The sequence below is a fragment of the Phyllostomus discolor genome, chromosome 1, assembly GCF_004126475.2.
Source record: "Phyllostomus discolor isolate MPI-MPIP mPhyDis1 chromosome 1, mPhyDis1.pri.v3, whole genome shotgun sequence".
In the NCBI taxonomy this organism is placed as follows: Eukaryota; Metazoa; Chordata; class Mammalia; order Chiroptera; family Phyllostomidae; genus Phyllostomus; species Phyllostomus discolor.
This window is the reverse complement of record NC_040903.2, coordinates 148137046-148160509: the sequence shown is the minus strand read 5'-3', so window position 1 is coordinate 148160509 and position 23464 is coordinate 148137046. Positions and strand designations below refer to the sequence as shown.

Here is a 23464-nt window from a genome sequence, read left to right as displayed (position 1 = left end):
TTACCAAACTTCTAAATAAACACTTCTAAAATATTAAACATTAAAGTAAATGTGAGCTATACACACATATAAGAAAAATTAATAAAAATAAGATCATTATTTTCCAACCTGTTTATTCCAGTTGAGGGTTGCAAGTAGCCAGAGATTAATTATCCTGGCAGCTCCAGACACAGGTGGTGCCCAGCCTGGACAGAACACCTTTCCATCTGAGGCCACTCATACTCATACTCGCTCAGACTGGGGCAGTTTAGACACGCATGTTAAGTAAAATCAGTTTCTTTATATGTCATTTCATTGAAAGTCTCAGTTTCCAAGAACCTGTCAACCATGTTAAGTGAGGTTGTACTGTATGCTGTATACTCCTGTTACGTAAGCCAATCATTCTGCTTATGTATGAATGCTCTCTTACGGAATTTTGGGGTGCTCTCTTCCTTCTCGTTTATCTAGTGAAGTTTTCATTCTTCAAGTCAACTCAATGTCCTCTACCTCTAGAATTCATCTCCTTTATTCCAGTACTGACACTGAATTGTAATTCTTCATTTGAGTGTTTATTTCCCACTAGAGCATGGGCTACCTAAGGGCAGAACTGCACCTTCTGTCTGTGGTCCCCAGTCCCAAGCACAGTATCTGGCCTCATTCCTATTTGTGGAAGGTTGGGATATACACTATATGGCTTTGTCAATCACCTAAAATAACCAGAAGGGGGCACCTAATTTTTTCTTATTAATGAGAGTACAGTAGTTTTACTATTTTAAAGTCCACTACTTAGTTTAGAATCTATTACTTGAATAGCAGTAACTACTAATAAACAGTATTCACAATAAAACATTAAATAAAAGTTTAAATATTTCTAAGCTGAGAAGAGAAATATTACACAGCATAGACACATGTATAAAATTTATAAACAACTCACATATACATCATAAGGAGATTTTTAAAAAGTGCCTTTCCATGGCATAGTATAAAATCATTAAAACTCAGTTTCTAATGACTGTTTTATTATAAATAAAATGTAACCTGATAAGTAGCATTAACAAGTTATCAAACCTACAATATCTCAGTTTGGATGACAAATATATATTTGAAAGAATAGAAGCATTTTTTATTGTTACTTTTTTTCCTCACTTATACTTTTATATATATATATATGATGAACATTTATAATGAACTTGTATTATTGCTGTAATCAAAAACAAAATACATTTCATACATTTTTCTTCCTGAAACTTCATTTTAATACATAACTTCTGGCACTTCATGGCAGTCTTCCCAACAGAACTGTAAACCTATGGGAGATGGCGGAGTGGTTATGATCATTTACTTTTAGAACTTTCAGGATGGGGTGGTGTTACAGAAAAGCGAGAGGTGATTTTCTCACTAGGTTAGGCCAGGAAATGACAAATCATCTTATGAAAAATATATGCAACAACAGCAAAACAAGTCACCAATACAGGGTATAAGTGACAGTGTTTCTCTGCCTGTCTGAGGTAGTACAATTCTTTAAAACAAATAAGAAGCCTCTGCTGCACAGTGTGAAGGCTAGATGACCTTGCTGTTCTTGACTTTGACGGCTCCTGCATCCAGTGCTAAAATGGTCCTGTTTACCTCTGTGAGGGCTTTCAAGGCTCCTAACAATTTGGAAGAGTCCTACACCCACACTTACGGTGTTTATCCTTCCAGTTACTCTGTAATAAGATAGCCTGGGGGTGAGGGTGGGGAGAGGTCTGGAAGTCACAGAGAGATGACTTCAAACCCCAAGTCTTTACCTGCTACACGAACCTGAACCTGCGGTTTTACTTGAGGCTCAGCTTCTACATCTGTAAACTGGGTACAGCAATACCCACATGCTGCTGTCAAGAACTGTTTGCCAGGTACCGTTCTCAGTCCTGTGCCTTTGATGAAATGCCTGGCTGACCTTCTCTATGCCACTCAAGAGGCAGCAGTGTGCAGCAAGTAAGGGGAGTGTCTAGAACCAGACTCCCTGGGCTGGAGGAGTGTTGGTTCTGTCACTTACTGTGTGACGCTGAGCAAGCCACTTACCTTTGTGGACTCAATTTCCCTCATCTGTCAAATGAAAGTAGTAATGTCATGAGGTGGCTGTGAGTTCTGAATAAATTACTCACTGTAGAGTGATTAGGAGAGTGCCTGACATGTGGTAACCCACAACAAATGTTACTGTTATTGGTTTTGGTTTTGCTACTTCAGAAACTTTAGTGATTCAGGTGATCATGGATAAGCTTGCCAGAACATTGTTTAGAAAAAATATTGGGTTGGCCAAAAAGTTCATTTCATTTTTTCTGTAAAATCAAAGACATATTTTTCATTTTCACCAATGACTACATTGATTTGGATATTTTGAGTGTGTCAGCCCTCTCTCACATGGTATAATGTTGATTGCTCTCAATTAATGTCTCGATTTGATCACTATCAACTTCAACTGGTCTACCCAACTGTGGAACACAAATAATCTACAGCACAAAACTTCACAAACCACTTTGACATGTTTGATCAGTCACAGCACCTTCTCCATAGACTGCACAAATCTTCCTTTGTGTTTCAGTTGTGTTTTTACCTTTCTTGAAATAATAAAGCATAATATGTCAAAAATGTTACATATTTTCTTCCACCTTCAATATCAAAATGGCTGTACAAAAATTCACCAATTTTGATAAGTTTTTTTAATGCACACTGATATGACACTTGTCACAATACAGTCTAACAAAATTATTTAGAATGAAGTTAAAGACAGCTAAGCCCTACTAGAGTCATCTTACAGGGGGGAGAAATGAACTTTTTGGCCAATCCAGTAGAAGAGAGCAAGGACACTAAAGAACACACACACACACACACACACACACACACACACACACCCCTCCCTGCTCAAAGCCCCACACCCAGCAGAGGCAGTCTGCCCATTGTCTCAGACACCACGCCAGAATCTGAGCACACATTGGGCAGGTGGAATTTGTGTGTGTTCTCATCTCTGCAGCTTGAGAGTTTCCTCTAAGACTCATGCCGTGTCACACCGCCCACTCACCTGCTTAGGAAATCATTTCTCATTGCTCACCTCACACAGTTTCAGAAAGCAAAGTAGCATGTCAAATGCAATAGCATGCCCAGACCTTTGTGCCCTCATACCGCCCACCGGTAGCCTGTGAGCCTCTCTCCTGGAGTCTCACATGCCTTTTTCCTGTTCTTCGCTCACCAGGTCGCATTCCCAGAGCTGTGGCCTCCATCAACCAGCACCTCCTGAAGTCCGATGACGTGGTGAGCTGTTGCCTGGACCTTGGTGTGCCCAGCATCTCTTTCCGCATCAACGGACAGCCTGTGCAGGGGATGTTTGAGAATTTCAACACAGATGGGCTCTTCTTCCCTGTGGTGAGCTTTTCAGCAGGTGTCAAGTAAGTTATGGCCATGAGCTTATGAAGAGTAGCTGTTACCCCACCTCCCACCACTCCTATGAGCCAGGGAGCGTAATCGCCTTCAGTGCTTTGGCACCGTAGCCAAACTCCCCTAAGCGGGGAAGGCGATGAAAAGCCACTCACTCCTTATATACTTGTTGAACTCATGCCTCCTGCCAGGGGTTATATAATGTCCTCAGATAAACAGCAAGGTGAATAAGAGGAATCCTGTGTAAAAAACTACTTTAATAATTATAAAAAGTGTCACATGCTCATTATAAAAAGTGGAAAGATACAGTTATAAATAAGACAATATACTCATGATCCCCTCATTGAACTATCATCTGTATTAATGTTCTGGTACATTTTCTTCAAGTCTTTTATTCTACAAGTATAAGTATATATTTTTAATTGACATCCCATTAAGTGTGAAGTTTTATGTCCTGATTATTTTTCACTCGGGAATAAGTAATGACTCGGCCCTTTCCCGAGTCATCTCGTGTCCCGCCCCCCAGGTGATTGATAGGGCCATGTAACACCCTTTTATCTGGTTCTCCCATGATGCAGCCATTACTTTGTTGTTAGACTTCACACTGCTCCCATTCTGTTATAAATTATTATGAACATCCTTGAGCATAACATTGTCTGCATTTCTGTTTGGTTCCTCGTAGAAGTTGGTCAAAAGATATGAACTTTTGGAAGTCCGAGTTTATAATAATGTGGCCAAATAGATTTTTTAAAATATTGTTTGAATAGTTTAGAATTCATTATCAATAATTTTGAAATATGAATGGCTCCAAGAAACATAAATTTTTTGTGATTTATTTCACCACAAAACCTGACCTGAACTTATTTTGTGGCAAAACTATCATCAACAGAAATGGGGCTGTTTTTAGTCTTTCATTTATTCCACATATTGTGAATATTTACACGTTTAACTGTAGAAATATTAACATATATGATTATGGGGTACAGCCCCCCACACCTGGCTGGAGGATCTTTTTAATATGTATTACATGTACCTTCTTTCTTTTATAAATCTGAAGAATTCCCAAGTCTGAAGCACAACTCCAAAAACTTCAGGTGCGGGATTTGGGTCTGTGGTATCGTTTAAAGCCATGTATGGGGAGACCCAGCCGATTGGCTCCTCATGAACTTTTCCTGCTGTTGGTTATCTTCATCTTTGCTAATTTGAGAAATTTGTGTCTTAAAGTTTTCATTTTCTATTTGACTATTGATGTGGTTGAGCTTTTTCATGCTTACTGTTTTTGTGTATTATTTTAGCCCAATGGCTTTGTTAATTTTGTGTTTTATACCTTTCTGGTATTAATTTTTTGGCAGTTATTTTCCTACATAAAGGCTGTTAAACAATTATCTTATAGTTTCAAACATTTTTCCCAGTTCATAATTTACTTTTAGACACAATATTTTTTGGTTCTCCCTTATACAAAAGTAGTATCAGTCAAAGAAAATAGCAAGAACCCATCATCATACCATCCAGAGATAACCATATTACCCTTTTATTTCTACATACCAATATCTTTACATTACACTGGACTTGTGCTGTGCAGGCCAATTTTCTACGCACTGTTGCTAACTACTGTGTCCATTGCTCTGCTCCTCTCTTTGTTTTGTTTGGATGCTGTATTAATTGTCTGCGTCTGACAATACATTTTATCCTCTGTGAAGCAAAATCCCATTATCCTACTCTTCTTTCCCAACATTTTCTTAGCCATCCTTGCTCCCTGCCTATTAAGGAGATCACAGTGGACCAAGTGGGAACTAGAGTCAGCGCAGTTAGGATCACTCTGGTTTTCATGAACACTGTTGGAAAGAGTCCTGGGAGGAGGAGAGCAGTGCTTAGAGCTGGGACCACAGCAAAGTACTTCAGAGCTGAGTTCCAAGCGCCCAGGCAATGGGATTTCCACAGCGACACCACTGTGATGGCCTCAGCACCTCACATGGGCTGCGAAACCAAGACATGTCCACCTATTTTCTAATAGAGGATAAACATTCTGTTCTGTTTCAAGTAAATAAACTATGTAGGAACAAAGAATTACTTTTTGGGAAATGATATTCAGCCTGTAGAACTTGACACAGATACACATGCCTACATAGTGTGTACAGTGATGCGTGTTTGCAGACACAGCAACACAGCATGCATGCATGTTCCCATAGCCCCACATGTGCATATTTGTAAGTATGTTCATGAGGGGGGCATAATGTATTGAAATTAAACATTATCATTATGGTGACTCTTGTAAGAAATGGAGAACCACTGTAGTAAAACTTTATTAGGTTTGTAAACCCACTCATCACAGACTCCAGCCAGAGAATTGTACGCTAGCCCCAGGGATTATACTCTTAAGAAGTCAAGAGTTCTTTACCTGTGGTTGGCTGTGAGGGTGACATTTCCGTGAGAACCCCACGCCGAGTCTCCCTCTGTCAGTGTGGTGTAACCTGTCATTCCTCGTTGGCATCCACTGGAAGCCTGCAGACAACCAGGAGCACTACGGACAGGCCCAGGCACTATGAGCACGAAAGCAACTGACTAGACACAGACCCCCTGGCAGATGGGGGGAACCAGAGCAAGCCCCATTGCATATCTTCCCCACTCCATTCCCCAAGAGTACAGAGAATGAATAGAAATCTAAAACAACGTAACAGCATTTGGGTTGCCCACTACTGGCTCGGCGCCTTTTCCTGGCGAAACTGCTGTTCACGAGGAGCAGTCCACTCCCGGACCGCATTTCCCGGGCAATCAAAGCCTGGGGCAGCCATCGGCAGCACCCTGCCCTTCTGTGTTTGCATCATACCCCACTCGCTGGGCTTTACTTCTCATCTGAGAGACATCGAACCTCTCCAGGGGGGTCTCTTCCAGTCTGCTCGCTGATGGACTTTCCCGAGTATTCTGTGTTCAGACAATAATAGTACATCCAGTCTTGCATGTTGCATAATGGTTTTCAATCACTAACTCATCCATCTAATCTTCCTCAGAGCTATGAGGTAGGATTTTTAAATGTGTGACTGGAGGAGGGGTGTAGGTAGTAGGGATTTTTTAAAACTCTTCTGGCAAAGCACTGTAGCCAGAAGGTGAAGAAATAGGTGATGGGTAGGTATCCACATGTAGATCTTTCTAGCATGTTGTTTCTCGGTCAGCAGATCACGCCCCTCTCTACTGCTTTAGTTCAGCTGTGCAAAGAGCTACACAGAGAAACCAGGATCTTAATTCCAGTTAAAGTATCTTATTGAAAATAAATGCATTTAATAATAAAATTGGAAATAGATTATTGTTTTTACCCAATATAGTAGAATATTTGCCTGATATATAGTGTCTCTCCTAGCAAGGTGCAAGGTTATGCCCATCGAGAAAGATTCTTCTCCCATCATAGAAGAATTTAGAAATTTCCTCACTTCACTTCCATGTGATTCTAAATTAGGTTTCTTTTCTACAGCCCCATTGCTGCCTATTTAATGGTCTTTACTGAGGTGGTAGTCTTGTCCCAGTGACCCCGCATTATTTTATAATTATGAATTAGGTTATTAGTAATACCTGATTAAGGTGTCCCTGCCAGCAGTCATTGAAAAGCAAAAATCTTTTCCAATTAGATTTACCCACCGTGAAGTCAAAGGCAGCATGAGTAATTTCTAACAAAATGCACAAATCAATATGTACTCTCCTAGCTATTATGAATATGCCTCCTAACTTTTCTTCTCAGTGTGATTTATGGCCAGTATGATTAGTGGATCAGGGCTTCCGAGTAACAGCACTATTCATTAGAGGACGGATTTTGGGATGCAGCATATGTACCTTGGAGCCCACCCAAATTGGTTGAGTTACTAAGATGCCAGGAAAATCTTATTAAAAGGTGATCTCACCCTGCAAAATGGCATTGTGGCATGAACCACCCAGAGAGCATTACAGAGGAGCCGAGTGTATAGTGAAATTCAGGTGCTACGTTTTTGTTTTGCAGAAAATTGATGAATTAGTCGCCGTGGGAGAATATATGTTATAACTATAGTTAAACTCCCTGTAGATCATTTTATCGTCTTATGTAACTCTTCTATCAGTCCTTGCTAATTTATAGAAACAACAATATCCAAAGATGGTTGGTGTTTGCAGTTGCTGTTTGTTTTCTGTTGGTATCCACCAGACTTGGCTAAAATTCAGGTAACCAGCAGCTTAGCTATTTCCAGCTTGCTGTGGTCAATGCTGTGGAAATTATTGCTGAGATAAATATATTTCTATTTCTGTGAAGAATATGATGAGCACTGGCTGGCTTGCCCCAGGCTTTCATCAAATACTGGCCAGAAAGAAATATGAGTGTGGTAACATACATAACTCATATTGTTCTCCTGTCTGAGTGATATGGACTAAAGATGCAATTATGAGCCATGACTTATGAGTTGAATTCACGTCAGCAAAAGCTTGCTGTTTCTTTCTCTGCTTAACCACGGGCTGTATCCTTTTGTTCTTTGGGACACCATCCCAGCTCTCTGGGGGGGACTCAGTAGCACACAACAGTAATGAAACGTTTAGTAACTAAAACTAAAGTGACTTCACGTGGTTGCTAGTAAGCTGTGGATAAGGAAACCAAGTCCTTTCTGAGCACAGTAAAGCTTTGGTTGTTTGCTGCATGTATTTTATATTCGTGGGTCAGTCTTTCAAATCTGGAAAATTGCCAGAGGTATTCTCATCTCTTCTGCAAACTGACAAGCAAAAAAGCATAAATCTCAAAAGATGAAAATGCTAGTGAGGATTTTTTTCAATACAATTTGCTCTGTTTTCAAAATGAGTCAAGTAAATAGAAAATTCCTCTGTACATCCCGGCACTTCAGTACTCCCAGGTGGCCATTACTGAAGCTATTGCTCATTCTGAGGTGGAGGAATCTAAGAACACAACTGCTCGCTGTGATCACTTTAGGAAGAAAGAAAACCTTCAAGAGCTGATGGAATGTCTGAGTTATAGGAAGGACCCCAGAAGATGATACAGGCGCTCTAGTGGAAGCGATTGAATTGATTAATGAAATTGATTTTTAAAATCCATTAATGTAGAGAAAAATCCAAGGATAAAAAGGAACTAATTTTAATTAAGAACTCTGTTTTTAAATTGTCTTTTTTGAAAAAACTTTGACCTTTTTTGTGATGCTGGGAGGTTCCGTGGAACCCAAGGAGCAGAAACGAATACATACACCTAGAGAAGAGAGACTAACATTCTATTTGGAAATTTTTCATTTATAAATGAGGCAAAGGATTTCAAAGGTAAATATTAAGTGCCTGATAACAGATTTATTGGGAGGTGTAGACCAGGTACATGTAACTTTGTCCTTTCTCCTTCGACCCCTTCAAACCCATAATGTGGACTTCTGGAGTTCTGTAGCCATGTCACTCTTTTTAAGAACAGGAACAATCTTGTCAGTAATTCAAAAGTCTCATGTGCTTGAACATAAAAACTCCAGATTTCCACCCCGTTGATGTTTGAGCCTGCCCCCACTTGGCTGGCAGTTTGAGAGCAGGCTCCTCCCCCGTTGGCCAGCTCCTGTCTCAGACCCTCCTGCCCTGAGCCCAGGGGACCGTGACTGGGAAAAAAGGGCTTGTCCTGTGGGATGGATGCAGCTGTCACGTGGCATCAGACCTCTGTGTGGCAGTTGTGTGATGGCCGCCTCTGTCTCTTGTGGGGCCCTTCTGTAGTTTTCTGGAAGAGCCACGGGTGAGTAGCTTCTGACAGCAGCTTCTTTGGCACAGGCTTCACCCCTTGTACTGGCTGCTGCCTCTGGCTGACCCCAAACCTCCCCGTGCATTTCTGAAGGCCTTCCGGCTCCCCCAGCTCCTGGGTTGCTGATCTGTACTCAGTCATGTGCCTTCCTGGAGATGACTGACAGCTGGCTCGTCAGTGGATTTTCTATCTGGCCTTCCAGAAGCATAGTCCTTGGCCTCATCCCTCTCCCTCTTTCCCATGAGGGTCTCAATCTCTATCTCTCTCCCTCTCCCTCTCTCTCTCTCTCTCTCTCTGTCTCTCCCCCTGCCTCTTTCTCTCTCTGCCCATGACCATGTAAATGTGTCCCTCACTAAACCTCAAGGGTGAATCATGAAGCTTCTGAAGAGTCCTTGAAGCCCTCATCCTTGCACTTCAGATGGGAGAGAACCACCCCCCTGTCTCCGTGACAAGTTCTTTACCTTTCTCATCCCTGTGGAGGTTCACCACGGGCTATAGCTAATGGAACTGGTTTCACGATATTTTGGAAGTTCCACTGCAGTTGATCCTGCTCCTCACTTCAGGGTGTGAAAAAAATTGGCATTCACTGAATTATCTGCCTTTGGGACCTTTGCTAAAACTCTGAGACAGAGGGGAGCCTATTTTAACATCTTCAAATAATGTGGATTTCAGCTATTTCCTTTCTGTCCTTTGTTTTCTGCACACCTATATGCTATCTCTAGTTCTTTCCTTTGACCTGGTCAGTCTGGATCTCTCTGAGAGTGAGGAGGGGGACCGCCAAGAGTGGTGGAGGTTTGCTGGGGCCCGTACCACGGTCCCTGGGCAGTTCCTCATGGGCAGCAAAGGCAGGAGCTACAGACGGTGGGTGTGCCCAGTATCTGCTCCTGTCCAGTCTCACTGGCTGGGGCGCAGAGCTCCTGTGACAGGACTTTGAAAGCGACCCAGGATGGCTCTCCCACCCACTAAAGCACAGCATAATGGCTGTTCGAAGACTGTTTCCACAGTTGGAGCACACTCACTACTGGCTGGGCCAATTTTTCATGTTACAGTTGTTGTGGCCATTGGAGGAGATAAATTTAGCATTTATCTTACCACTCTCTTTGAATGACTGAACACACAAACAGAAAGCATTGCTCTCTCTAAGTGTTACATGGCACTCCACCTTTCTTGATTTGTTATCTGTCCAGAAGAGGAAAAAAGCAGATTTTAAAATGTAAGAGAAATTTTAAAACCAAACAGAATGGGCAAGAGAGCTCATGAATAATTAAGTGCATCTGGAAATCCTCATAGGAGGACATTACTTGTTCTTGGAATCCATACATGAGTGAGGGACAAAGAATACACTTGCTGTATAAGCTCCCAGTTCAGCTTCTTAAAGGAAAGAAATTCAAGAAAAAAAAAAAGTCCCACACTCATTCGTTGCTCAGAAAGCTCCAATTGTAACCCACAGTTTCAATGTGTCAGTAGCACAATCTGTTAGGTTCCATTTGAATTGGGAAGTTCTCCACAAATGGTTTCAAGGCTTAGTCATTATTTCCTGAAGGCTCACTAAATTAGTAACATTGCAGCCTAATGATTCAATTTTGTTTAATGTCATTGTTCATATTCTTAGTATATGTAGATCATGCCCTATTGCATAACGTTTAATGTAGAAACATTTGCAGGGGATAATTGTGGTTCTGATTCTATATCATTGTTGTTTAGTGCTTTAAAATGGGAAAGTGGGAGGCTTCATGTTTCTATAATTAATTTTAAAGCAGCATTTTAAAAAATGCTGTTTGGATAAAGAGTTTGTATTAGAAAAGGAAAAACCCTTAATGTCTCTCACTTGGGGAGATTTCTATTTTCCATTTTCATAATCAGGCTACGTCCACTGTCACGATGACTCCACCACACCGACATTCCTCTCGCAGGGCTGCCCTGCCGGGACGCTCCAGTTAGAGGAAGTGCGGTCTAGTGGAGCACATTGCTATGAGAGTGTGGCTAGATCAGAACCCTTCCTCCACATACCTTGCCTCACTACACACACGCACGCCCATCCCATCAGCAGTTCCTAACATACCTAATTCTGCCCAAAAAGCGGGATGTGGCTGCTGCTTTCCCTGTTGGCCATCAGCACCTTGGTCCAACCCACCCTCATCTCTCACTGTGACTACAGGGTGTCAGGTGCCTGCAATTGCTTCCTAATTGGTCCCTAGGCCTGTCTGCATAGAGCAACTTGAAAATCTTGTATTTCTTGTTAAAATCCCTCAAAAGCTTCCCACCTGGAAGAAAATCCCAAGCCGTCGCCATCGCTTACAGACCCTGCCTGGTCTAGCCCTGCCGCCTCCCGCCTCATCTCCTGCCCCTCAGGCTCTCCATGTTCTCAGCACACTGCCTCCACCCAAGCTCTGTCTGCCTCAGGGCCTTTGCAGACATGCACATGCTGTTTCTCTGCCTGGAATGCTCTTCCTCCAGATTTGGAACTCATTGGCTTCTCCTCCTTCACCCTTGAGGTTACTCACATGCTCCTCCTCAGAGAGGCTTTCCTTGACTTCAATCTAGGAGCAATTTTACGTCTCCCTCTGTATTCCCTCACCAGATGTCTTTCAGTCAGAAGTTAGGCCTATTTCCCTAGTTGGATGCCTACTATGTGCTTTGTTCAGTGCTGAATCCTTAGTGCACAGAACCGTGCAAGTCATACAGGCTTAGTAAATAGTTGTTAAATGGAGGGAGTGATGTTGTGTGTAGATGCTGTGTGTATGTGTTGGTTTTTCCTGTGTGACATTATTGTCGACCCTGCAGGACTGCATACCTTGCTATGTTTTGATTACTTAAAATTTCAGTCATATTTCTTCATCAATTAATGCTATATTACTAGTTACTAACCTGAGAGTGTGTGAGTATCATTTTGTAATAGTTCACTTTCACACTGTCCTCTTTGCAGGGGGAGCTTCGGGGTCCAACCCTAGCTCTAACCTAACCTGCAGATCTGGAGATGAAATTCAGCCAGAATGCTGAATTAAAATATTGAAAGACTTCAGTGCATTATAACTAGTGCCTGCCATTCCTGTGAGCCCCCAAGTGTCCCAGTCCCCTTCCTTGCGAGGTTCTTCCAGCCACTGGTGAAGTGAGCAAGGGTATCAGGCTTGGAGGCCAACAGGGCACTGGTTCCCCTGAGCAAAGCACTGGGACCCTAATAAGCACTTTGTTCCTGGCTGGCCCCTTGTGCCCCCCCCTCCACCCCGTGTGACTGCTGATACTTCCTCAGAGTCACCCTCATAGGGCTGCTTTGGAGAACTGCAGCCTCTGCCCTGTATCATTTCTATTATCGTTACCAGGCATGTATACCACTTGTGTCTACAACTCAGGTTTTACTAAATTTTTAGCCTGCATCTTAAAATAAGAATTTCCTATTTTTCTTGGGTAGTTATATTGTGCTTCTTTTAATTTATGTGTGGCTTATCTCTCTCAGACAAAAAGACTTCAAGTTCTCATGTTCTAATTATAATGTTATTTTTAGAGAATAATATCATCATCATCATGTTATTCTTTTTAATACTCTAGTAATAACATATAGTAATGATTTACTTACTAGAGTAAGGATGTTTTTTAAAGCTAGCAATATTAACATTCAAATGGACTTTTAAGAACTTCACTGACTTGGCGAACTGGGGGCCACACCTGGTTCTCCCTCCACTCTTTGTCTCCCGCGTTAGAATGCTTGCTGAGCTGAGTCTGAGTGCAGTCCCTTTCCAACAAAATCATTTGGGGGAGGGGGAACTGATCTTGAATTTTCGCCTGTTTGGGCTGGGATATTGTTTTAACCTCTCTCTTCCTGGTCTCTCCAAATGACACAGAGTACGTTTCCTGATGGGTGGACGTCATGGAGAATTTAAGTTTCTGCCTCCCTCCGGTTATGCCCCTTGCTATGAAGCCTTACTTCCAAAGGAAAAGATGAGATTGGAGCCTGTCAAAGAATATAAGCGTGACACCGAAGGCATCAGAGATCTGCTGGGAACCACCCAGTTCCTCTCCCAAGCCTCCTTCATCCCATGCCCCATAGACACCAGCCAGGTAGGTTCCAGCTGCCAACGGGGGGCAACCCATGCAGATGAAGTAATGGGGCTACATCCTTTCTCTGTTGTCTTTGAACAATTCTTATCATACTTTCTATAGAATTGTCATGTAGTGTGAACAACTGTCATTCGTCACGTTTCTGCCATCTGCATAGATGGAGCTCTATAAGGATTTCTCCACCAATGACTAAGTTAAGCACAAGCTACATACAAACCATTCTACTAGGCTCTATGAAAGCATAGGCAGAAATACTTCAATATTCTCTGGGAATTCACAACCAAGTTGAAGAAGTAAAAAACTAATGTATGAAGTGTAAATATAATAAATGCAAAATAAAGAGTGTACACCAGTAACTGGTAGAGACACCCTTTCAGCTGCATGGTTCTAGAAGTCTGTGTAAAGAGGCTAGAATTTCAGTCAGGGCCTTCAACAAGCTTAAATAGAGAGGGATGTGTAGGGGTGAAGTAACAGGGATGGGATAAATAAGGGCCTAGAAGCAAGAACACAAATTAGGGGCAGGTGGTAATGAGCATTCTCATGAGGCTGGACACTTGGAGGAAGACTGGCATGTAGGAGAACAGTTGGAAATAAAACTGAAAGTAATGGGACAGAGAGGAGGGCTTTGAAAGTGACAAATGGACACTTTCCCCCTTCTAGGGCCTGTATTTTGAGAGAGACACATTCACATAGTTATGATAGGGGGCATAAATAAATAGCTTTCGGCATTTTCTACATACCAGTGCTACTCAAATCATTGTTCTAGATGTTGAAATTAAATGAAAAAGGGGGCTTGTCTCCGAGGTGCTTGAGTTAATAATTGGTAGGCATATAGCTTTTTTGGAGTGTAGAAGGTCACGAGCAAGTATTTTCCCATAGCATTCGTATGATCCTGTTACATTCAGCCACGTGTGCATGTTCCTGAGTTTTGTTCTTACATCCTGTAGCTGATGATGGTGAGTCCCATAAGATAGAAACTGCAGCCATTCTCTGCCTGCTTCACGGCGCCCAGTACAGCGCTTGGACAGCAGTTGGAGTTTGGGATGCTGATGGTAAAGTGGGGAGGAATCTGTGAGCCAGGGTCACCCAGGGACTCCACCACCTGGTTCCTATGTATTCTAGACAGGGAGCTCTCCCGTGGACACAAGGCCGCTAGTGCCCAGGCGGGGAGAGAACAGGAGCAGGAGCATGTGCTTTTTGCTGCCCTCCCTGTGCTGCCCTTCTCACTAAGTTATCATAAAAGGATGTGCTACTCAGAAGAGGCTTATTGGAAGAAATGGGGACTCGGAAAGAGGTCAGAAGAATGAGGGGAAGCTTTGATGAGGGAGGAAAGGGGGTTGACCAAAGAGGCAGAGGAGTTTCTAAATATGCAGAATTGAGCACTTGGAAATCTAAAAGCAGAGATAAACCACGAACCAGAGCAATGGTGCTGTGAAAACCCAAAGCTGAATGTATATGGACCCTGGATCTAGGAAAGTTTTGCTGGAAAAGAAAACAATAGGGAAGTTCTCGTTGGAAAGGCACAATTTATTATCTTGACTGAGACCTTGTAATTTTTTAGACTCTACCATTCTGTGAAATTATTGCCAAAGGAGAAGTTAAATACCAGGTACAGAGTCAACGCCTTTCCCCCTGGGGCACATTAACCAATTTGCAGGTTAAGTGTTGGGAACCGCCCTGACTGGTATCAGAAGCTGTAACCCCCGCCTAGGCTAAGGCTAAGGGAACGCCCTTGGAACCGTAAGCCAGCAAGGAGACAAGGGCTTGTCTCCCTGACAGGAATGCTGCTTCTGCTGCTTTATTCATAACTGAACCCCAAAAAGCTTGGTCGGTTAGCCAAAGACGGGTAAGATTCCCCACGGAGGGAACGACCTAAGGCAGGCACGATCACTTTGGGAGGCCCCCCAAAAGAAGGACTTGGGGGGGGCTGCAGCAAAAGGGGGTGACGGACCCTCGCTCCTCGGCTTTGACATAGCCTGAGTTCTCATCGTCTGGGAGAAAATCTCCTTATCTCTTGGTTGCCTTAGTTCCCCCCACGAAGCCTGAAACAATGACAGGGTGGTGCAGCTCTGTGCTGAAAAGGGGCAGATTCCCCGGGTGATCAGGCCTAAGAAAGAACATGTAAATTACTGTGAAACCTTCTTTGTTTAGAATGCTCTCAGTTGAATGAGAGAGGTCCGAGGAGGAAGTTTGTTCCTCAAAGTCTTACAGCTGTTTGACCCCCACTCAATAGACCAGCAGAGTTCCTTGTTTTCCATAGTTCCTTACTTCCCCCTGATGAGTACTGTACTTTACCTGAATTATTATGCAAAATGAGCCCAATAAAAGCAGGTATGGATGGTAAATCAGGGCCCTCCCCACTAGGGGGAGTGGCCATTTCATCCCTACTTCCCCACAGAAACTAGTCTGCCTCTGTGCATGTGTGTTTGTTTCTCGCGTGTTTTTCGGCGACCCACGTTCCGTGGTCACTGCTGGCCGGTGACCCACGCATAACAGTTAAGTATCCCTAAGTCGAGCCCTGTGGCTACACACACAACAGTGCCTAGTGCTTAAACCACTCCCAGCCCCAGGCTGAGTGTGGGGAGAGGGGAACCCAGCTCTGCGCAGCCCAGCCCCAGGCACCCAGAAGGCAGTCAGTCATCAAGCCAGTGTTGTTCTGTCCCAGGTGGTCACGAACTAAGGTCACTGAAATTGTGATTTGGGTATTGGTGGAGGCCTCTTTCCATGTTTTCCTCTTTCACTGAAGCATGCAGTTCCTCTGACTGTGACCAACTAAGGAACACTTAGTTTAAACAGATTATCTTAATTAACTGGTAAGAGCCAAATACAATTGCAATTTATTCTATTATGATAGTAGTAAACTATAATTAAAAAATTAGGGAAAAAAGAGAAAGTACTTGGGCCCCCAAGTTTGTGACCTCAGTGGACAGATATGAGCCGAGTTCCAGGAAAACACAAAGAAACTCACCCTGAAGGTAAGTGGGAAAGACTTCCCAAAAATGGTGACATTCAAGCTAAATTCAGAAGGATAAATACTGAAGGTGTTTGTATTAAAACCAGGGCTGGACAGCAGTAAAAGGTGTAAAAACAAATTTTATTTAGGATCTATTACAATAAGGGGAAAGGAACTCCAGAGCAGAGCTCAATTCCAAATACAAGAACAAGGGGATTTATCATCAAGGAGCAGGTTGAGGGGAGGCGTTGGGGGTGGTCAGTGATGGACAGTTACTAAGAGGAAATATCAGGGGTTGGGGTGAATTCTTGCTAAACTGACCTAACAGGATTGTAGCTGAAGGCAGGCCAGAGCAATCTGCTGCCACCTGGGAGATGGGGTGGGGGGGTTGAGGATATTTGATCGGGTATGGAAGGCGATCAAATATCAAGGGTGGTGGATTCTTGCTGACTGATTTAGCATGAATCTTGCTAAATTTGGGGTCTTGAGAGCAAGGCCAAGGATGAAGAAGCACCTATCTAGAGGAAAGTCTCTATTTGTCATGTGGCATGGAAGCAGGTGTGTGGGTATGTGTGGGGGTATGTGTGTCTGTACACATACTATGTGTCTCATGGGGCATATTAATAAGGTAGAGGTTGCATATGCAAGGGCATGGAACTGTGGAACATGTGACCTTTTAGGAGAATTTTGAGAAGTTTGGAAGGATATGTTTGAGAGGACTGGGATGAGACAACTGAAGAAGACACTGTGCTTGGTTAAGACATCTAGTCTGTGTCTCAGGAGTGCTGAGCAACATGTGGAGACACTCCAGAGGAGTGTGTTTTAATGTGGTTTAAATTTGTAGACTCGTCCCTCTGGCCCCAGTGTGGAGTATAGATTGGTGGGGTGTTAGAAAGACCAGTTGTAAGGCTCTTACAGGGTCCAGGGAGAAAATAATGAAATTGAGTAATGTAGGGGAGGACACCCTTCAGAAAGATGCCTCATAAATAAACATAACTTATTTCATGACTGAGTAAGTAGGGCCATAGAGGGGTACAGGTAATGCCAACAGGGAAGACACTCAGGTGATGCCCAGGTTCAAAGCAATGGTGGGACCATTTAACAAAAAGAGAAAATAAAAACAGGAAAAGAAAAACGGTTTAAAGGGAAGATAAGGCATTCATCTTTGAATAACATAGTGAGTTCACTTGGGTGGCAATCCTGCAGGCAGCTGGAACAGTGGGCCTGAACTTCAGTAGAGACCATGGCTGGAGATGCACTTACTTGGAAGTGCCCATCTCTGAGTAGGTGAGATCTTCCAAAAACAAGAGCATGGAGGGAGGGGAGATAAGGCCCAGGGAAGCATCCACAGGTAGCACCAGTATCTGCAAACGATACTGAGAAGAGATGGTCTGAGAGGAAGCCAAGAGAGGAAGGAACTCTGGAAGCCGCCCCTCCTGGGTGACCTGTAGTGAATTCAACTAGGGTACCTGATCCATACAGATGTTATGATAGATTTCAGTACAGTTGGCTCTTGCAGTTCTGACTTCACACTTGTTACTCTTTCTTTTAGGTGGTTTTGCCACCTCACCTAGAGAAGATCCGAGACAGACTGGCTGAAAATATCCATGAGCTTTGGGGAATGAACAAAATAGAGCTTGGCTGGACTTTTGGCAAGGTACGGGTCCCAGTGGCCAGCCACGGTGCAGGGTGGGATTGCTTTGTTACCACGGGAGGGGTCCTTCAAAGACCTGAATGAGGAAGGGAACCTCATGAGCCACAATTCACTCTTTAATTACCACCTGTCTAGCTTCTGCTGTGTCCAGCACAGGCTTGTTCAGTCATTTGTTTAGTGTGGTCAGGAGTTTGAGGAGACCAGCTCTGCCTAAAAGAACGAGGAACCTACTTCCCTTTTCACTCCAAAATGCTGCTTTCTTTTACTCAGGGAACATCGAATGTGGTCGATCCTCAATGCCTCTCAGAGAGCCCTCTCATCTCCCTTTCCTTTGGAAAAGCTGTCCTTTCTGCATGGCTGGTGAAAAGAGGCTGGTTCATTGTCTTGAATCAGAATTTGTTTAATATGGTTTTCAGATGTATCACTAAGATTAATGGACACTCAGAGGAGGTTAAGGAATCTCTTTTACTAGAAAACATTTTTCAAAGAAGCTGCAAATTAACTCTGTTCTGTGATTTGTATAAGGTCGTGTCTGAAGGCAGAAGGCTAGGTGAGTTCTGAATCTTCCTCAGACTGTGCACAGTCCAGCTTAGTTACTGATAGGGTTCCTGCACTCAAGCATGTCTGTATTGCTATAGCTGCCATGAAATATGCTCCTTAAATCTGACCACCTCTGTGCTGTATGTATGCTCTTGTAATACCACAAACCTCTCCTTTAGAGAGCTAAACACAATTGTAACTTTACCTTTATTTCTATGATCATTTTATTACTGTTTCCTGCCCCATTCGACTGTATCTGCTTCATGGGCCAGGGACTACCCCAGCTCACTGTTGAGCTCCGAACAACTAGCTGGGTGCCACCACAGAGTAGACACTCAGCCAATGTTTGTTGAATGAATGAATGAGTTAATGTCTGTCCAGTACAGTAGCCATGAGCCATATGTGGCTACTGAGCACTTGAAATGTGACTAGTCTGAATGGAGATATGCAGTAACTCTAAAATATACACCAGACTTTGCAGACGTACTAGAAAAATGAAATATCTAATTATTTCTTACATTAATTACTTATTAAAATGGTGATATGTTGGAAATATTGGGTTAAATAAAATACATCATTCAAATTCATTTCACTTGTTTTTTTTGCTTTTCTAATACAGCTACTAGAAAATGTAGAGTTACAAGTGCACATTTATGGCTGACTTTATGTTGCTCCTGGACAGTCCTGCTCCTGATTCTGTAGTCCCATGCGTCCTGAAGAATGCCACCATTCAGGAGCATTATGGTTCCACGAATTTGGCCAGGCAGGAGCATGGCTACCATGTGTAAAATTGCTTCTCTGGAAAAGTATGTTCTGAATGCAGACACCTGACTAGAAACAAGTCCACAGAGCTAAAGCCACTGGCAGCTTGGGGATGGGTATATCATCTACTAGAGAGAGGATCATCTATTTGTTTATCAGCAAACAGCTGTCTTTGTCTTCCCGGATATAGACAGCCTGGGCCATGTTTTACAGGGTGTCCTTTTCTGTTTTCCAAGGCAGCGCCAGCTGTCAGACTTAAATAATATTCTTTGTGTTGCCACCTAGATACGGGATGACAATAAAAGACAACACCCCTGCCTAGTAGAGTTTTCAAAGCTGCCCGAAACCGAGAAGAATTATAACCTACAAATGTCAACTGAAACCTTAAAGTGAGTGTTTAATTGAATTGAATTTGGACTAAACAGTGAGTGGATGATTTAATGCCTTATAACTAGACTTCAAAGATATGTCTCTTGTCTGGAAAACAATGCATTCTGATAAGTTAGAGGGTGATTATTCATGCCACAAAAGGATTTAACATAGTGAATAACACCTCCACCATTGTTACTTAGCATATATATATATTTTTAGAGACCATTTGCTATTTGTCAGAGAGAGGGAGAATGTAGGCAGGAAAAAAAAGAAGAGCAACAGACACAAAGGAACAACTGTGTCTTGCAGTTCGTGTTATATCAAGAAAAAAGATAAGGTATTTCTAAAAACCAATGTGAAAACATGATTTATTTCACTAAAATTCAATTTAAAAACAAATTTTAGTTTCCCTGTTATCCCACCCATGATTAAAAGCCTGGTCCAGACTTTAAATTTTTAGCCCAAGTTGGTATATCCCCCATCTTGAGTTTCTTCTGTAATTGTTACCTGTTCTCCAGGTGTTGTATTTCTGCCTACAGTTGTCAGAGCAGAACACTTTAACCCTGTGGTTTGGTTGGTGTACTCATGCTCAGCCAAGGTGTCTTGTCTCAGGCTCACGTATTCAATGCCTTCAATCACCCTGATGCTTCCTGAGGGTGAGGCTCTGGGACCTCCCAGAGTCTCGCATACTCGAGGCACTGTACAGGGCACACGCAAAGAATACTCACTGACTTGTGGCTCACTGAGTATTTAAGGTCCTCTCTGCTCCCTGGAATCAGAGAAGCAGTGTTCAATCCTAATGCAAATATGTACTCAAAAATGCCTCAAAGTGGAGCTACGAACCAACATTTTATATTCTTGTGCTTGCTATTATCTAAATCTGGACTTGGCAAAGTATGGCCCATAGGCCAGTCTGATCAGCCACCTCTTTTTATAAATAAAATTTTATTGTAACAAAGCCAATTGATTTGCATATTGTTTGTGACTGCCTCCACTCTTTACAATGACAGAGTTGAGTACTTGTAACTGACATCTGATCCACAAAGCTTAAACATTTACTATCTGTCCCCTTATGGGAAAACTTTGATAACTCCCTGATCCAAACGAATGATGATTGTCTGATTTTATCAGCTCAGATATGTAGGGTTCTTGCTGTCCTTCATCTGGCAGTTGACCCTAGTCTTTCCCCTCTGATACACTGCAGAACGCTCCTAGCCTTGGGGTGCCACATTGTTCATGTGAATCCAGCCGCTGAAGAGGACCTCAAGAAGGTCAAACTGTCCAAAAAGTAGGTGATTTTTTTTTAAATATCCGAGTCATAATGCTTTAGTCTGAATTTTTTAACTGGGGGGATGGGAGGCCCATGCGTGAAGGCAGATGACAGCGACAGCACCAGGCTCCTCCAGTCACTGAGGCTGCAGTGAAACCCCCAGACAGAAGTCTGCCGAAGTACAAGTGCTTCCAGCCTTTCCCTCTTTTTGCTCCTTCTGCCCGGATCTATACTACTATTGTTAGCTTTGAGCCAAGCGATGCAGCACACTGTGCTGCCTTTGGTCTATAAAATCAGCAGTTGGCACAGGAGGATTCACTCCTCTGGCATTGAGCCAGCCTTATAAATCCTTTGTGGAAATGAGTGCCTCTGTCAAGATCTAATTTGGGCCCTTAAATCTGCACGTGCACTACTCTTCCTCTCACCCGCACGTTCAGGGCCGCCTGCACCCACACATTCAGAAATGCGCTCACTGGAGCGTCCCCTGGCTCTTGTCCGCTCCCCTCACGTGCCAGATCGGATGTTCCCACAGTCACACAGGTGTCATAATTAGTTATGAGCCATGGCAGTGCCAGCATGAATCAAATGCTTTTCTTCCCTTTGCTCCCTGTTAAACTCCCAAGCTCCACTCTCAGAGGCTGAGAGCAGCACATCTGAGAGGCAGCTGCTGGAGTGGCGGCCTGCTGGCCAGGGCTGCTGGGGTTCAGTGCTCAGCAGTCAATGTGTGTTGACTCTGCCCAAGACCAGGTGTCCTGAGGTAGACAAGGGACAGTATGTTATGCCTGCAATAGACCCTGCATCTTCCGCTGCTCAGAGGTTCCTAAGTAGTGTGAGCCTTTGCCTACAAGTCATCACATTTAGGTTCTGGCCCTGGTCTGTACTTTAAGGGCTCTGAAGCCATGGGCATCCCTGGACTCACATCCCCACGTGGCCATGATCAGCTGCTCTTCTGAGAGCCACTCCACAGGGTGCCCTTGTCCTCTCCATTCAGACATGCATCTACCTAGACTCGTACTGAGCTTTTTCCCATCTTCACATTATCTTCAAGTTAAAGACATCTGAAGCTGTGACTCCTGGACTAGACACCTAAGCACTAAGGTCACTTTAAGCTCACAAATTCTCTAGTGCCAATTTTTTAATTCCCCAAGTAAAGGTTTAACTATTGAAGATGGAGCAATCATTCTCTGCTCATTTATAAGAACCATTTGGCTCAAGGTCCTATCCTTGCTAGTATGGTTAGAACCTTTTGTGTTTTAAAGTAGGATGCAGCAGCTTCTGGTAAGGTGACAGCCCACTAAATATGCCTATCATTTGTAAGGCACTTAAGTTTTCTTAGAAATAAGGATGGCTTTGTACTACTCACCCACTTTCTCTGACAGTTTCCTTGGAATTGGTGACACACATTGGCAGAAAGGTTGGCAGATGAGGGGTTTCATCTTTGACATGAGAACCAAACTCTCCATTCTGCTACACGGTAGAGCCTGTGGCTGCAGCCTTATTTTCATAGTTTTTTTCACCATGTGCTCTTGATCTAAAATCTGGAATGGGGGAGTTGTACAGATCTGTTCAAAATACTTGTTTTTCCATTTACTTGTAGCTACATGATGTCCAATGGCTATAAGCCAGCCCCTTTGGATTTGTCTGATGTGAAGCTATTACCTCCTCAGGAAATTTTAGTGGATAAGCTTGCAGAAAATGCACATAATGTCTGGGCAAAAGACAGAATAAAACAAGGATGGACCTATGGCATTCAACAGGTGAGAAGTGCTGGGTCAGCCCCGCTCAACAGGTGGCAAGTGCTGGGTCAAGCCTGCTGGAAAAGTTAGGAGATGTGACCATCCATCAACATGCCAGTTTCTTTGGCGGGTGTTAGATTGGAAGATGGGGTTGCCCTTGCACTCTGTCCCTCCTGCCTCTGCTCATTCATTATTTATAGCATCTCTGGACTGGACAGTATTCCCACTGGTCATGTCAACATTAACTCCAGGCACCATTTCAATTTTGTAGAAATGGGTAGGCTTACTTTTCCTTTGTTCCTCTGGCTCACTTGTGATCGTGTTGCCCTGTGCATGTGCCCACTGGCTGCACCTGCTCTCATTCCCTCCTCGTCTGGCTGCATGTCTTATGCAGAGTTGAGCTTTCGTGCCATTCTCTAAGGCCAGGGTAAGGCTCTCACAAATCAACATCACAGGTCAGCAGTATTTCTGGAATGGTCTCAGGTATCCACCACTGAGAGTGCAAGGGAGGGCACTAGCCCAGGAGAGGGACAAACCAGCCTCCCAAGAAGCCTATGCCCCTTTACTTCACTCAGTCCATCAGGCCAGGATTCCTTGGCAGCCAAGATTCTTAGCTTAAGCAGGAGTCAGCCTAAGAGCCAGGGCACAGCAAGGAATTGGGAAAAGTATAGAGCCAGAGTTCAGCCCCAAACCATCTAGCACACCTCTCTTCTTCACTGACCTCAGTAAATACCAGGGTTAATGTCAGGGAAGTTGAGGCGTAGCTCTGTGCACACATTTTCATTCATATCTGAGTCTCTGAACCTATACATGTGTAGAAGCCAAGAAGACCACAACTAAGGAAACCATGGGAGGGAGGGGACTGGGGGTTCAAACAGCATGTTGAGCATGTTTATTCATAATGACTTATCACTGCTGTTATCATTGCCCTCTCCATTCTCCCTAAGGAACTGAAGACTCTTAATACAAATGTGTGTCTACTGCAGTAAAATGGACCATTATG

General features: G+C 43.3%; 1 protein-coding gene across 1 annotated transcript in view; it reads left to right on the top strand.

Annotated features, from left to right (window-relative positions):
• The window catches only part of RYR3 (ryanodine receptor 3), a 502054-nt gene that overhangs the window by 288802 nt on the left and 189788 nt on the right, over positions 1-23464 (top strand). The window contains 6 exon segments of the mRNA XM_036031373.1: positions 3209-3401; positions 12958-13174; positions 17680-17784; positions 19369-19472; positions 20660-20743; positions 22323-22482. Of these exon segments, the coding sequence (XP_035887266.1) occupies positions 3209-3401; positions 12958-13174; positions 17680-17784; positions 19369-19472; positions 20660-20743; positions 22323-22482 (863 nt within the window).